The sequence below is a fragment of the Mobula birostris genome, chromosome 6, assembly GCF_030028105.1.
Source record: "Mobula birostris isolate sMobBir1 chromosome 6, sMobBir1.hap1, whole genome shotgun sequence".
Taxonomy (NCBI): Eukaryota; Metazoa; Chordata; class Chondrichthyes; order Myliobatiformes; family Myliobatidae; genus Mobula; species Mobula birostris.
The window spans coordinates 114,457,751-114,475,121 of record NC_092375.1 but is presented as its reverse complement, the minus strand read 5'-3'; the positions used below and the strand labels follow the sequence as shown (position 1 = coordinate 114,475,121).

The following is a 17,371-nucleotide window of genomic DNA, read 5'->3' as shown; positions in this document are numbered from 1 at the left end:
TTGACTCCTTCTACCTTAGGCCACAGACTTATCAATCACCCCTTGTATCTAGGCCTTCCAATATTCAAGAAGTTTCAATGAGATGCGCCCTTCTTTCTTCTAAACTCCAGTGAGTACAGGCCCAGAGCCATCAGACAACCTTCATATGTTAGCCCTTTCATTCCTGGGATCTTTTTTGTGAACCTCCTCTGGACCCTATCCAATACCAGCACATTTTGGTAATTTGATAAGGTACCCCATGCAAGGCCTATTGAGAAAGTAAGGAGGCATGGGATCCAAGGAGACGATGCTTTGTGGATCCAGAACTGGCTTGCCTACAGAAGGCAAAGAATGGTTGTAGATGGGTCATATTCTGTATGGAGGTTGGTGACCAGTGGTGTGCCTCAGGGATCTGTTCTGGGACCCCTACTTTTCGTGATTTTTATAAATGACCTGGATGAGGAAGTGGGGGATGGGTTGGTAACCTTGCTGATGACTCAAAGGTTGGAGGTATTGTGGATAGTGTGGAGGGCTGTCAGAGGTTACAGTGGGACATTGATAGGATGCAAAACTGGGCTGAGAAGTGGCAGATGGAGTTCAACCCAGATAAGTGTGAAGTGGTTCATTTTGGTAGGTCAAATATGATGGCAGAATATAGTATTAATGGTAAGACTCTTGGCAGTGTGGAGGATCAGAGGGATCTTGAGGTCCGAGTCCATAGGCCACTCAAAGCTGCTACACAGGTTGACTCTGTGGTTAAGAAGGCATACGGTGCATTGGCCTTCATCAATCGTGGGATTGAGTTTAAGAGTGGAGAGGTAACGTTGCAACTATATAGGACCCTGGTCAGACCTCACTTGAGGTACTGTGCACAATTCTGGTTGCCTCACTATAGGAAGGGTGTGGAAACCATAGAAAGGGTGCAGACGAGATTTACAAGGATGTTGCCTGGATTGGGGAGCATGCCTTATGAGAATAGGTTGAGTGAACTTGGCCTTTTCTCCTTGGAGCGATGGAGGATGAGAGGTGACTTGATAGAGGTGTACAAAATAATGAGAGGCATTGATCGTGTGGATAGTCAGAGGCTTTTTCCCAGGGCTGAAATGGCTAGCATGAGAGGGCATAGTTTTAAGGTACTTGGAAGCAGATACAGAGGAGATGTCAGGGGTAAATTTTTTACGCAGAGAGTGGTGAATGCAGGGAATGGGCTGCCGGCAGCGGCGGCAGTGGAGGTGGAAACGATAGGGTCTTTTAAGAGACTCCTGGATGGCTACATGGAGTTCAGAAAAATAGAGGGCTATGGGTAAAGCCTAGGTAGTTCTAAGGTAGGGACATGTTCAGCACAGCTTTGAGGGCCGAAGGCCTGTATTGTGCTGTATGTTTTCTATGTTTCTATCTTTTCTTAGATAAGGGGCCCAAAACTGCTGACAATACTCCAACTGCAGTCTGACCAATGTCTTATAAAGCCTTAGCATTACATCTTTGCTTTTGTATTCTAGTCCTCTCAAAATGAATGCTAATATTGCATTTGCCTTCCTTAACACTGACTCAACCTGCAAATTAATCTTTAGGGAATCTTGCATAAAGTCTCCCAAGTCCCCTTGCATCTCAGATTTTTGAATTTTCTCCCCTTTTAAAAAACAGTCCACACCTTTATTCCTTCTGCCAAAGTGCAAGACCATGCACTTTCCTATATTTTATTCCATCTGTCACTTCTTTTACCCATTCCCCCAATCTGTCCAAGTCCTTCTGGGGACATTCTGCTTTCTCGACGCTACCTGCCCTTCTACCTATCTTTTATTGTCCACCAACTTGGCCACAAAGCCAACAATTCCTTTATCCACTGATACAGAAAATGAAAAGAAGCAGTCCCAACCACCAACCCCTGTGGCACACCACTAGTCGTCAGCAGCCAACCAGAAAAGATGCCCTTTATTCCCACTCTTTGTATCCTGCCAGTTAGCCAATCTTCTACCCATGCTAGTACCTTTCCCGCAATACCATGGGCTCTTAGCTTGTTAAGCAACCTCATGTGCAGTACCTCGTCAAAGACCTGTCAAATATCTAAGTAAACAACTGACACTCCTTTGTCTCTCCTGGCTGTTATTTCCTCAAAGAATTCCAACAGATTTGTCAGGCGTTATTTCCCCTTTAGAAAACCATGCAGATTTTGGCCTATTTTATCATGTGTCTCCAAGTACCCCGAAACCTCATCTTCAATAATGGACTCCAACATGTTTCCAGCCACTGAGGTCAGGCTAACTGGCCTATAATTTTCTTTCTTCCTCCCTTCCTTCTTAAAGAGTGGAGTGACATTTGAAATTCTCCAGTCCTTTGGAACCATTCCAGAATCTAGTGATTTTTGATAGATCATTACTGATGCCTCCACAATCTCTTCAGCCACCTCTTTCAGAACCCTGGGCTGTAGTCCATCGGGCTCAGGTGACTAATCTACTTCAGACCTTTCAGCTTCCCAAGCACCTTCTCCTTAGTAATAATGACACTCACTTCTGCCCCCTGACACTCTCAAATTTCTGGCCATCTGCTAGTGTCTTCCACAGTGAAGACTGATGCAGAACACTTATTAAATTCGTCTGCCATTTCTTTGTTGCCCATTACTGTTTCTTCAATGTCATTTTCCAGGGTCAGATATCCACTAGTCCCTTTTTAACTCTTAATATATCTGAGAAAACATTTTGTACCAACTTTTATATTATTGTCTAGCTTTCCTTCATATTTCATCAGTCTCTCTTTATGGCTTTTTTTTCCAGTTGTTTTTAAAAGCTTCACAATCCTGTACCTTCCCACTAATTTTTTGTTATATGCCCTATCTTTTGCTTTTATGCTGACTTTGACTTCCCCTTGTCAGCCATGGTTGCCTCAACCTTCTTTTAGAATACTTCTACACCTTTGGGATGTATCTTCCCTGTGCCTTCTGAACTGCCCCCAGAAACACCATCCATTGCTGTTCTGTTGTCATTTGTACTGGGCACGTGGCCAAGTGGTTAAGGCGTTCATCTAGTGATTTGAAAGTTGCTAGTTCGAGCCTCAGCTGTGGCAGCATGTTTGTGTCCTTGAGCAAGGCACTTAACCACACATTGCTCTAGTGTCTGTGCGAGGAGTGGCGCCCCACACAGACTTCCAATCTGTGCCTCGTAAGGCATGAAAATGCCCAACACAGGCCTCTCGTGGTCTTAGTCGACGTTCCCTCCCCTGTCATCCCTGCTAGTGTTCCCATCCAATTAACTTAGGCCAGCTCCTCTCTCATGCCTCTGTAATTCCCTTTACTCCATTGTAATACTGATACATTCAATTTCAACTGCTCCCTCTCAAACTGCAGGGTGAAATCTATCATATTACGATCACTGTCTCCTAAGGGTTCCTTCACCTTAAGCTCCCAAATCAAATCTGGTTCATTACACAACACCTAATCCAGAATTGCCATTCTCCTAGCAGGCTCAACCACAAGCTGCTCTAAAAAGCCAACTCATAGGCATTCTATAAGTTCCCTCTCTTGGGATCCAGCACCAACCTGATTTTCCAAATCTAGCTGCATATTGAAATCCCCCATAATTATTGTAACATTGCCTTTTTTACGTGACATTTCTATCTTCCGTTGCAATTTGTAGCCCACATCCTGGCAAGTACATGACTCCCATCAAGGTCTTTTTACCCTTGCAGTTTCTTAACTCTACTCACAAGGATTCTATGTTATCTCTTTCTAAGGATTTGATCTCATTATTTACCAACAGAGCCACGCCACCTCCTCTGCCTACACGCCTGTCTTTTCAATACAATGTGTATCCTTGGATGTTAAGCTCCCAAATATGATCTTCCTTCAGCCATGACTCAGAGATGCCTACAACATCATACTTGCCAATCTCTAACTGCATTATGAGATCATCTACCTTATTCTGTATACTGCGTGCGTTCAAATATAATATCTTCAGTCCTGTGTTCATCACCCTTATTGGTTTTGGCCTCCTGTTTTACTTTAACCCATCCCACCGATCATAAATTTGCCTTATCATCTCTTTGTCCTTCTTCATGGTCTTACTACACACTGTATCTAGTTGTATACCAGCTGCCCCCTCCTCAGCCCTATCATTCCAGTTCCCATCCCCCTGACAAATTAGTTTAAACCTTCCCCAACAGCTTAGGTGTAACTCTCCCCACCAGGTGTTACCCATCCTTTTTGTTCAGATCATATCTTCCCCAGAGAGATCCCAATAATGCAGAAATCTGAAACCCTTTCCCCTGCATTTATTCTTCAGCCAAGCATTCATCTGCCAAATTGTCCTATTCTTACCCCCACTGGCACGGGGCACAGGCTGCAATCCACAGATTACTGCCTTGGGGGCCCTGCTTTTCAGTTTTCTGACTATATTCTCTCTTTAAGACCTCCTCCTTTTCCCTACCTATATTGTTGGTATCAATATGTCCCACAGCTTCCGGCTGTTCTCTTCCTCCTTTTAGAACGGTCTGGACCCAATCCGAGACGTCCCTGTCCCAGCCACCTGGGAGGCAACATAGCATCCGGGTGTCGCTTTCACACCCATCGAATCTACCTTCTGCTCCTCTAATTATGGAATCCACTATCACTGCTGCAGTGCTTTTCTTCCCACTTCCCACTTGAGACTCAGTGCCAGAGACTTGGTTGCTTGCAACTTTCCACTGGTAGGTTGTCCCCCCAACAGTATCCACAGAGGTATACTAATTATTGAGGGGAATGGTTACGGGGGAACTCTGCACTGGCTGCCTATTCCCTTTCCCTCTCCTGACAGTCACCCAGCTACCTGCCTCCTGGAACCTAAGGGTGACTACCTCCCTGTAACTCCTATCTATCACCTCTTCATTTTCCCGTATGAGCTGAAGGTCAACCAGATGTAGCTCCGGTCCCTTAACACGTTCTCTAAGGAGCTGCAGCCCGATAAACTTCATGCAGATGTAGCTATCAGGGAGATGTACACGTGACAAACACAGCTAAGCTTTAAATCTTCAGAGTGGTTTAGTACGAGTGGGCCCTCCTCCTGGTTCTGAGGTTCTGATACCCACTATCCCATTGTTGTTGACATCCCAGAGCAGCATGGTGCCATCGTTCCTCGTAGGGCTGTTCAGATAGAGGACCAGGGAGTCAGCGCAGTTGACGGCGCGGCAGATGTACGCGATGTGGCTCCTGATCATCACCTTCTCTGTGGCCGGGTAGATGCCCTCGGTCTCTTCGCCCACTGCAACAGAGACAGAACTCAACTTTCTGAGCGGCACAAGTGCATCAAGCCTGCCTGGGTTAGAGAGCATGTTTTATGGGGGGAGGCAGAGCGAGCAAAGAAGGATGAGAAGTGACTTACTTTCTTTTCCATGTACCAGACCAAATGGTTTTAAAAGTACTTGTACCTCCTTACATAGAACATTACAGCACAGTACAACCCCTTCAGAAGTTGTGCCAACTTTTTAACCTACTAACCCTTCCCTCCTACATAACACTCCATTTTTCTATCATCTATATTCCTATCTAAGAGTCTCATAAATGGCCCTAATGTATCTGCCTCGTGTAAAATCACCTACCTCTGACATCGCCTCTATACTTTCCTCCGGTCACTACCACTTCCTCAGGCATCTCGTTTTACCCTTGGAATATTGTGATTATTTCTGGTTGCCTCATTATAGGAAGGACCTGGAAGCTTTAGAGATGGTACAGAGGGTATTTACTGAGACACTGACGGATTAAAGAGCATGTCTCATCAGGATAGGCTTAGTAAGCTAGGGCTTTTCTCTGTGGAACAAATGAGGATGAGAGGTGAACACAGAGATTTGCTGTTGCTAGAAATCCAGAGTAATACTGTACACACAAAATGCTGGAGGAACTCAGTAGGTCAGGCAGTGTCTATGGAAAGGAATAGACAGTCGACGTTTCAGGCCAAGACCCTTCATCAAGACTGGTTAAGGGTCTTGGCCCAAAACATTAATGATTTATTCTCTTCCGTAGATGCTGCCTGTCCTGCTGAGTTCCTCCGGCAGGTTTTACTGTATGTGTTACTACAGAGGATGAGAGGTGACCTGCTGGAGATGTACCAGATGATAAGAGGCACCGATCGAGTGGACAGCCAGACTCTTTCCCGGGGAGGAAATGGCTAATACGAGAAGGCATCATTTTAAAGTGATTGAAGGAAAGTATGGGGGAGGGGGGGTGGATATTAGAGGTACAGTAGGGTTTTTACACAGAGAGTTGTGGGTGTGTGGAACACCCTAGCAGGGGTGGTGGTAGAGGCAAATACATCAGGAACTTTTAAGAGACTCTTAGAAAGGTAAGTGGATGATAGAAAAGTGATGTGCTACGTGGGATTGATCTTGCAGTAGGTTAAAGGCTGAAAGGCCTGCACTGTGCTGTAATGTTCCATATACCCATCACCCTCTGCATGAGAAGTGTTTCTCAGGTCCCCTTTAAATTTATCCCTCTGACTTTAAATCTACGTTGTCTGGTTCTGGGTTCCCCTACCCTGGGGGAAAGACTGTGACCATTCACCTTACTTACGTCCCTGATGATTTCATAGACCTCTGAGCTTCGTTTGCTCTTGGGAAAACAATCCCAGCCTATCCAGTCTCTCCTTAGAATTCAAACCCTCCAGTCATGGTAGTATCTTCATGAACCTTTTCCGCACCCACTCTAGCAGAGTCACATCCTTCCTAGACACAAGATTCTGCAGAAGCTGGAAGTCTTGAGCAACACACACAAAATGCTGAAGTCAGGCAGCATTTATGGAGAAGAATAACCAGTCAGTGTTTGTGGGCTTGATGGAGGCCTGATGAAGGGTCTTGGCTGAAGATGTCAACAGTTTATTCCTCTCCATAGATGCTGCCCGACTTGCTGAGTTCCTCCCGTGCTTTGTGTGTGTTACTCACATCCTTCCTGTCGCTGGCTGACTAATGTTCCTGTTACCTGGGAGCTGTCCATCTCCTGCAAAGAAGGTCTTGATGTTCTCCGATCGGAAGCCATTTCTGCGTAGCATTCGATAGAAATGCATCACATTGTCGACGTGCCTCTGGTACGTGAGGTGCTCCTTCCACCCTCCTGAAAGGCAATGAGTAGGAAGAGAAAGTGGACAAGTCAGTCGACGTCCCTCTCGGGACTCTCATCCAGCCCAGGATATAGAGGGTCAGCCAAGACTCACTGAGTGACCATCCCCTGTCTCATTGTAAATTCAGAACATCAGATCAAAAAATGACACTGACCTCCAGGCAGAATTTGCTCCATATACCACCACCCAGTGCCGCCTGTGGGCAAGCCTATTCTGAATCCACGCAGACTGGTTTCCCTGGATCTCATGGCACCTGACTTTCTGAATGACTTACCATGGGGAACCTTATCAAACTCCTTACTAAAATCCATATACACCACATCCACTGCTCTACCTTCATCAAAGTGCTTTGTCACATCCTCACAGAATTCAATCAGACTCGTGAGGCATGGCCTGTCCGTCACAACGCCATGCTGACTATCCCTAATCAGACTATGTTTCCCCAAACGCTTGTAAATCTTGTCTCTAAGAATCTTCTCCAATAGTTTGACCACCACTGAAGTAAGACTCACTGCTCTATAATTCACAGGGTTATCCCTACTCCTTTTCTTGAATAAAGGAATAAGATTTGCCACCCTTGTATCTACTGGGACCAGTGAGGATGCAAAGATCATTGCCAAAGATGAAGCCATCTCTCCTTAAGCTCCTTCCTAGCTACCTTACAACTCTCTAGAGCCTTTTCTGATCCTTGCTTCCAAAACCTTAAGTATGTTTCCTTCTTCCTGTGCTTCCATATCAGTACCTCTAACTTTATTCCTAGATAATTCTTTATTCTTTAAAATTGATGAATGCTTTATTTGTTGCCTGTCGTGCCAACACAGCAAATTCCTAATATCTTTAATGTGGCAAATGAAGTTGATCCTTGATCCTTAATCCTCTTGACTAGATACTCCACATGTCTTATCAGTCACATTTCCTTCTCCCTGCCTCGATGGGACAAAACTATCCAGAACTCCATGCAAGTGTACCCTAAACAACCTCCATATTTCCATTGTGCACTTCCCCGAGAACACACATTCCGAGTGTACGCTCCCAGGTTCCTGCCTAATAGCACGGTAATTCGCCCTCCCCCAGTTAAATACTTTCCCATACCACCTGCTCCTATCCCTGTGCAAGGCCACGTAAAGGTCAGGGAGTTGTGGTCACTGTCTCCAGAACGCTCACCAATCTGTATCTGGAAGGAGCTGCCAAAGGAAGAAATTGAGGCAGGTAATAAAGTACTCAAGTACATGGATAGGAAGAGCTTAGAGGGAGATGTGCCAAATGCAGGTGGATGGGACTAGCTCAGATGGGCATCTTGGTTGGCATGGTCTGGACGGGCCGAAGGGCCTACTCCTGGGCTGTATGTCTCTATGACCATAAGCTGCAGGGTAGCTGTGGAAGTGGAATGGGATCATTTTTATTTTTATTTAGTGATATTGCATGGAACAGGCCCTTCCAGCTCAGTGAGCACCACCTAGCCTCCTAGCAACCTACTTCTTTAACCCTAGCCTCATCATGGGACAATTTACAATGACCAATTGACCTACTAACTGGTACGTCTTTGGACTGTGGAAGGAAACCAGGGCACCCAGAGGAAACCCACATGCACACGGGAAGAACACAAAACTTTCTTACAGATAACGCTGGAAGTGAACTCCAAACTCCAAAACCCTGAGCTGTTACACCACCGTGGATTGATGGGGTCACTGTGTCGTCACTCTCACATTTCCCCCGCCCCCCCCAAACCCTGCGCTTTCTCTCTCTCCCTCTCACCTGAGAAGAGTATGCCATGGTCGCACGTCTGGTACATGCGGCAGGATTTCTGGGACCGCAACTGTTGCCGATGACAGCGCCGGGTGTTTTTGTTCAGCTCACAGTCAGCGGTGGCAGGGTTGGGGCTGCTGATCACCAGAGGCCGGGGGCAAGGTGCGAAGCCCTTCTGTTCTACAAGGAGAAAGCAAATAGCACATTGGCCTTCATTAGTCGGGGGGGGTGGCAGGTGAGCTCAAGAGGCAATGTTGCAGCTCTATAAAACCACGCTTGGAAAACTGTGCTCCATTCTGGTTGCTCGTTATAGAAAGGACGTGGAAGCTTTAGGTGGAGATATACCTCTATCTAAGGAGGTGTAAAGCGCTCTTTCCCTCTGCTAGTCTGCAGGTCAACCTTGGGCAAGGTGTAGCACCTGCTTAGCCCCCCCCCGATCAGGGTCACATGGAGCCATGGGAGCAGGTGGTGGATGGTCGTATGTGCAGCTGGTGCAGATCACGTCCTAGTTATCTGATCACTGGCACCAGGCAGACAATCTCTGAAGAGTATTGATAATGGCTGGGGTTCACCCGTCTTGTAAAAACACTGCCCAGAAGGTGGCAATGGCAAACCACATCTGTAGAAAAATTTTCCAAGAACAATCATAGTCACGGATAAGACCACGATCGCCCACATCACACGGCATGCACATAATGACCATGACAATAATGTGGAGGCTTTAGAGAGGGTGCAGAGGAGATTTACCAGGATGCTGCCTGGATTGGAGAGCATGTCCTACGAAGAACAGTTGAGTGAGCCAAGACTTTTTTCTTTGGAGCAAAGCAGGTTGAGAAGCGACTTGATAGAGATGTACAAGATGATGAGGCATAGATAGAGTAGACAGCCAGAGGCCTTTTTCCCAAGGTGACAATGGCTAATGTGAGTAGGCATAATTTTAAGAAGATGTCAGAGGTAGGTTTTTTTACCTAGAGGGTGGTGAGTGTGTGGAATGCCATGCCAGGGGTGGTGTTAGGGGCAGACACATTAGGGGCATTTAAGAGACTCTTAGATGGGCACACAGATGAAAGAAAAATGAACGGTTACATAGGAAGGAAGGGTGAGATTGATCTTAGAGCAGATTAAAGTATTGGCACATTGTTCTGTTCTATGTTCCATGTTAGTCCCAGACACATCCAAGTAATTCCTATGAACCTGCATGGATTCTCAAGGAGGGGAACAGGGAAGTCCTTGATCAGAAGAACTCAAAAGTGTTCACGTCACTAGTATGTTGGATTTTTCCTACAATGCACTACGATCCTGTCACACGTGTTGTAGATTATTTACTCCAGAGATGAAGGGAAGTCCTTTCAGTCAAAGGATTAGTCATCTTTTTGCTCACAACGATAATGACTGGGGTTTCTCTCATTTTACGACATTGAGGGAAGCCACTGATGCTGAAGAAAGTTTCATAGAAGATGGGCAGAAAAATGACAGATGGAATTTAATGCTGACAAGTGTGAGGTCCACTTTGGGAGGACAATCCAGGGCAGGACTTGCATGTTGAGCAGTAGGGCACTGAGAAGTGCAGCAGACCAGAGGAATCTGAGAATACTGATCCATAATTCCTTGAAAGTGGCATCACAGGTAGATGGGGTCATAAGGAAAGCTTCTGCCACATTTGGCCTTCATAAATCAAAGTATTGAGTACAGGAGTTGGGACGTTATGTTGAAGTTGTATAAAACGTTGGTGAGGCCTAATTTGGAGTATTGTGTGTTGACATGGTCACCCACATACAGGAAAGATATCAATAAGATTGAAAGGGGACAGAGAAAATTTGCAAGGATATCGTCACGACTCGAGGACCTGAGTTATAGGGAAAGGTTGAATAGGTTAGGGCTTTATACCCTGGAGCCTATGAGAATGAGGGGAGATTTGACAGCAGTGTGCAAAATTTACGAGGGTATAGATAGGGTGAACGCAAGCAGGATTTTCCTGGGTGAGACTAGAACTAGAGACATGGGTTAAGGGTGTAGGGTGAAATGTTTAAGGTGGACCTGAGGGGATATACTTCACTCAGAGGGTGGTGTGAGTGTGGAACGAGCTGCTGGCAAAAGTTCAAGATGCAGGTCTGATTGTAACATTTAATAGAAGTTTGTATAGGTACATGGATGTGAGGTGTACGGTGGGCTTTAGTACCGGTGTAAATTTATAGGACTAGGAAGAAGAACAGTTTGACCCGGACTAGGTGGGCTGAAGGGCTTGTTTCTTGGCTGTAGTTCTCTATGACTCGATAGACGATGACAAGGTTACACTTGAAGTCTTTGTATAGGCTGATGTACCACATGTGTGGAATTCCCATAAGCACGCAGGCTATGTAGGACTGAAGGACCAAGGAGCAGTTTGTTACATGAATAGTTTCTTACCGAGGTTGCTCTTAACATAGAAACTTGCAAAGGATATCTACAATGTCAATGGAATGGGATGATTGATCCAAAAGTTTCTCAAAGGGTGTTCTATAAGCTATAATCCAGTGATAAACCTGCTGGAACTAATAAATTATAAAGTCTTTTGACTAGGAAACATCTGTTTTATGTAACGTGACATCTTAATTCCATTTATAATAAGGAGAATAAAATGAGAGGAGCAGAAGGCTGCAGATACAACAAACAATCTTCTGGAAGAACACAGTTGCTCAGGCAGCATCCGTGGGAGAAGACAACCCGAAACATCAACAATTTCTTCTCCCCTGACAGATACACAGATCGGGAAAAGCTGCAGGCTCAGTCAGCTCCATCATGGTGACTCGCCTCCCCAGCAGTCATGACATCGTCAAAAGGTGACGCCTCGAAAAGGCCGCCTCCATCATCGAGGACATCCTCTTCTCGTCAGGGAGAGGTACTGAAGCCTGAAGACACACGCTCAACATTTCAGGAACAGCTTCTTCCTCTCCACCATCAAATTTCTGAATGGACAATGTACCCATTAAAACTACCTCACTAATTTTTTTCTTTTTTTTTGCTCTTTCTTTGCATTTATTTTATATATATTTACATATACTCACCCATGCACACACAGGCACACACACACACACACATATATATATAATAATTAGTGCAAAAATATATTACTGTAAATTGTTGTTCTTTAAAATTATGTATTGTACTGTACTGCTGCCACAAAATAACATATTTCGCAATATTTCGCAACGTATGCCAGTGGTATTAAACCTGTTTTTGATTCTGAGATACTGTTGGGCCCGTGGAATTCTTCCAGCTGATGGTGTGTTGTTCCTGATCCTCGACCACAGTTTAGAGTTCAAGTCAAAAGCCAAATGATTGAGGATCAGGAAAATGTGGCTTGCATAAAGATAATTTTAACCCAATTTTGCGCTCTGTTTCATACCTCCCAGTCAGTACAACATTTTCTCCTTCCTGGTCACTTTGGTCAAAAGTTACTCAATCCACTTTCGGATAAAACGTTGTTCAAATAATTGAAGCTAGGGTTCATCAGAGGGATTTTAGTATAATAAAGTTTTCTGAGATTAATGAAACGAGAAAGAAATCTTATTAGAAAACCTAGAGGAAGTTTTACTCTGCATCTGTGCTTCCTCTGCCTTGGGAGTGTGTGATGGGACAGTGTGGAGGGAGCTTCACTCTGTGTCTGACCCTGGGAGTGTGTGATGGGACAGTACAGAGGGAGCTTCACTCTGTGTCTGACCCTGGGAGTGTGTGATGGGATTGTGTAGAGGGAGCTTCACTCTGTGTCTGACCCCAGGAGTGTGTGATGAGACAGGGTAGAGGGAGCTTCACTCTGTGTCTGACCCTGGGAGTGTGTGATGGGACAGTGTAGAGGGAGCTTCACTCTGTGTCTGACGCTGGGAGTGTGTGATGGGACGGTGTAGAGGGAGCTTCACTCTGTGTCTGACCCTGGAAGTGTGTGATGGGACGGTGTAGAGGGAGCTTCACTCTGTGTCTGACCCTGGGAGTGTGTGATGGGACGGTGTAGAGGGAGCTTCACTCTGTGTCTGACCCTGGGAGTGTGTGATGGGACAGTGTAGAGGGAGCTTCACTCTGTGTCTGACCCTGGGAGTGTGTGATGGGATGGAGTAGAGGGAGCTTCACTCTGTGTCTGACGCTGGGAGTGTGTGATGGGACAGGGTAGAGGGAGCTTCACTCTGTGTGTGACCCTGGGAGTGTGTGATGGGATGGTGTAGAGGGAGCTTCACTCTGTGTCTGACCCCGGGAGTGTGAGATGGGAGGGTGTAGATGGAGCTTCACTCTGTGTCTGACCCCAGGAGGGTGTGATGAGACAGGGTAGAGGGAACTTCACTCTGTGTCTGACCCTGGGAGTGTGTGATGGGACGGTGTAGAGGGAGCTTCACTCTGTGTCTGACCCCGGGAGTGTGAGATGGGAGGGTGTAGATGGAGCTTCACTCTGTGCCTGACCCTGGGAGTGTGTGATTGGACGGTGTAGAGGGAGCTTCACTCTGTGTCTGACCCTGGGAGTGTGTGATGGGACAGTACAGAGGGAGCTTCACTCTGTGTCTGACCCTGGGAGTGTGTGATGGGACAGTGTAGAGGGAGCTTCACTCTGTGTCTGACCCTGGGAGTGTGTGATGGGACAGGGTAGAGGGAGCTTCACTCTGTGTCTGACCCCGGGAGTGTGTGATGGGACGGTGTAGAGGGAGCTTCATTCTGTGTCTGACCCTGGGAGTGTGTGATGGGACAGTGTAGAGGGAGCTTCACTCTGTGTGTGACCCTGGGAGTGTGTGACGGGATGGTGTAGAGGGAGCTTCACTCTGTGTCTGACGCTGGGAGTGTGTGATGGGATTGTGTAGAGGGAGCTTCACTCTGTGTCTGACCCCAGGAGTGTGTGATGAGACAGGGTAGAGGGAGCTTCACTCTGTGTCTGACGCTGGGAGTGTGTGATGGGACAGTGTAGAGGGAGCTTCACTCTGTGTCTGACGCTGGGAGTGTGTGATGGGACGGTGTAGAGGGAGCTTCACTCTGTGTCTGACCCTGGAAGTGTGTGATGGGACGGTGTAGAGGGAGCTTCACTCTGTGTCTGACGCTGGGAGTGTGTGATGGGATGGAGTAGAGGGAGCTTCACTCTGTGTCTGACGCTGGGAGTGTGTGATGGGACAGGGTAGAGGGAGCTTCACTCTGTGTGTGACCCTGGGAGTGTGTGATGGGATGGTGTAGAGGGAGCTTCACTCTGTGTCTGACCCCGGGAGTGTGAGATGGGAGGGTGTAGATGGAGCTTCACTCTGTGTCTGACCCCAGGAGGGTGTGATGAGACAGGGTAGAGGGAACTTCACTCTGTGTCTGACCCTGGGAGTGTGTGATGTAGAGGGAGCTTCACTCTGTGTCTGACCCCGGGAGTGTGAGATGGGAGGGTGTAGATGGAGCTTCACTCTGTGCCTGACCCTGGGAGTGTGTGATTGGACGGTGTAGAGGGAGCTTCACTCTGTGTCTGACCCCGGGAGTGTGTGATTGGACGGTGTAGAGGGAGCTTCACTCTGTGTCTGACCCTGGGAGTGTGATGGGACGGTGTAGAGGGAGCTTCATTCTGTGTCTGACCCCGGGAGTGTGTGATGAGATGGTGTAGAGGGAGCTTCATTCTGTGTCTGACCCTGGGAGTGTGTGATGGGACAGTGTAGAGAGAGCTTCACTCTGTGTCTGACCCTGGGAGTGTGTGATGGGATGGTGTAGAGGGAGCTTCACTCTGTGTCTGACCCCGGGAGTGTGTGATGGGATGGTGTAGAGGGAGTTTCACTCTGTGTCTGACCCTGGGAGTGCGTGATGGGACAGTGTAGAGGGAGCTTCACTATGTGTCTGACCCTGGGAGTGTGTGATAGGATGGTGTAGAGGGAGCTTCACTCTGTGTCTGACCCTGGGAGTGTGTGTTGGGACAGTGTAGAGGGAGCTTCACTATGTGTCTGACCCTGGGAGTGTGTGATGGGAAAATGTAGAGGGAGCTTCACTCTGTGTCTGACTCTGGGAGTGTGTGATGGGACAGTGTAGAGCTATCCCTGCCCTGTGAATGTGACATGCAATGTAAGAAGAGTTTTACGTTAAGCGGTGCTTTCACAAGAATTGAGCGCTCGTTGTGGCCGCGGTCTGAGATCTTGTTGACACCAACCTACACAGCGGAGTCTCTGCTCTTTGTTTTCGTCCTTCTGTCCCACCACCAAAGGCACAAAATGTATTTCACACAGACCCTCAAGGCGCTCTTCCCTGCGGGACCGGGGCCCAGCGCTGCCAGCCTCTCTCTTCCGGCGACTGCTGGCCACTCGGCCCCTCGGCCGCCTCCTGGCTCGCTCCGTGGTGTTCGGTCGCTCAGCGCGTCCACTCCTTCTCTTCAGCAAGTTCTCACAGCGGCTCTTCAGGGCTAGCGTCATGCACTCGTGGTTACCTGGGCAACAGAGCACAGTCGTTAGGGAGGGTACTTGTTTGTTTAGTTCCTGTAACTCACTGCACTGCTGCCACAAATTACTTTGGCCTTCACAGGATGAAACGGTGGTTGGTTAAGAAGGGATATGGTATGTTTGTCTTTATTAGTCAGGCAATGAGTTCAAAGTCAGGAAGTTAGGTTGCGGCCACATTTGGAGTATTGTATGCAGTTCTGGTCTCCCCATTATAGGAAGGATGTCGAGGCTGCCTGGATTCGAGGGCATGAGCTACTATGAGAGTTTGGACAAACTTGGGTTGTTTTCTCTGGAGCTGCAGAAGCTAAGTGGAGATCTGATAGAGGTTTGGAGTAGACAGACGGTACATTTTTCCCAGGGTCAAAATGTCTAACACCAGAGGGCATGCGTTTAAGGTGAGAGGGGGTAATTCCAAAGAAGATGTGAGGGACAAGTGTTATTTTTACACAGAGAGTCGCGAGTGCCTGGAATGTGCTGCTGGAGTGGTGATGGAGGGAGAAATGTAAGAGACTTTTAAAGAGGGGTTTAGGTAGGCACCTCTCCCCGTAATTCAGTCCCTGAAGTCCTGGCAACATCCACTCTTTCTGTAAAAAACCCTACCCCTCAGGTTATAATGGCTTCCTCCTATGTAGTTTAAACCTCTTCCCTCGTTTTTAATACACTTACCAGAGTAAAAAAAGATACCGTCTATCCTATCTTCAAATGGAGGGAATGCTACACCTGCCCATTCACCTCCTCCCTCACCTCCATTCAGGGCCCCAAACAGTCCTTCCAGGTGAGGCAACACTTCTGCAGATCTGATGGGGTCATCTACTCTTTCCGATGCTCCCAATGTGGCCTCCTCTATCTGACATAGATTGGGGGACTGCTTTGTCAATCACCTTCGCTACATCCGCAAAAAGGCAGGATTTCCCAGTGACCAACCACTTAAATTCTCCATTCCCATTCCGACAAGCCAGTCCATGGCTTCCTCTACTGTCACGAAGAGGACACTCTCACGTTAGAGGAGCAACACCTCATATTCTGTCTAGGGAGCCTCCAACCTAATGGCATGAACATCGATTTCTCCAAATTCCAGTAATTTCTTCCCCTCCCCCTTCCTGCTTGTCCAATTTCCCCACTCTGGCCTCCCTCGTACCTCTTTGCCTCAACTATATAATACCTCTGTCTAGTGCCCCTCCTCCTTCCCTTTCCCCCATGGGCCACTCTCCTCTCCCTATCAGATTCCTTCTTCTCCAGCCCTTTTCCACCTACCGCCTCCCAGTTTCTCACTTCATCCCCTCCCCCACTCACCTGGCTTGACCTATCACCTTCTAGCTTGTACTCTTCCCCTCCCCACCTCCTTATTCTGGCTTCTTCCCCCGTCCTTTCAGCACTGGTGAAGGGTCTCGGCCTGAATCGTCGACTGCTTAACTCACCTCCATAGATGCTGCCTGACCTGCTGAATTCCCCACACTTTGTGTGTGTTGCCGGCACCTAAGGTCCAGGGAACTTGGAAAAAATTTGATGAAGCTGTTATCGTGGCTCATCTACTCGGTTCCAACTCAGGTTCATTCAGCTGCCGGAAAACAGACGTAGCCTGACATGATAACAGGCTAGGTGGAGCAAATCCTGATCTCACAGTTGGCGCAGTAAAGTGTTACATTAACTGCTACTCCACTGTGCAAATAGACTAGCGTCATTGGGAATCATGGTTGGTATGGACGTGTTGGTGCGAGGGGCCTGTTTCCCTGATCTATGATTCTATGACAACCAATAAACAGCACAGAGAAAAGACCAAAGCAACTTCTAGCAAATAACTAAATACAACATTAATCAATACATTTAACCAGGACCGGGAAAGAGGAGACTGAGACGTGCAAGGCTCCCCGCACCCGTTCTGACAACTTTCTACAGGAGCACCATCAAGTGTGTCCTGTCTGGCTACATCATTGTGTGGTACGGAAACTGTAAGGTATCAGACTGCAAGACCCTACAGAGGGTAGTAAGAACCAATGGGGAAATCACTGGGGTTTCCCTCCCGTATTTGCGACGTTTACCAGGAGCGTTGTATATGAAGGGCTGAAGGCTTTGTTGAAGATCATTGCCACCACCCCCCTACCACAATCTCAGGAAGGAGGTACAGGAACATCAGGATTAGGACTGCCAGACAGGGTAACG

The 17,371-nt window shown here is 47.3% G+C and overlaps 1 protein-coding gene across 1 annotated transcript in view; it reads right to left on the bottom strand.

The window, feature by feature from the left end:
* The window catches only part of LOC140199869 (uncharacterized), a 30,171-nt gene that overhangs the window by 4,955 nt on the left and 7,845 nt on the right, over positions 1-17,371 (bottom strand). The window contains exons 2-5 of the mRNA XM_072262380.1: positions 14,926-15,198; positions 8,811-8,981; positions 6,917-7,048; positions 5,035-5,207 (exon numbers count right to left, since the gene is read on the bottom strand). Of these exons, the coding sequence (XP_072118481.1) occupies positions 5,035-5,207; positions 6,917-7,048; positions 8,811-8,981; positions 14,926-15,198 (749 nt within the window). The remainder of the gene's footprint in view (positions 1-5,034; positions 5,208-6,916; positions 7,049-8,810; positions 8,982-14,925; positions 15,199-17,371) is intronic.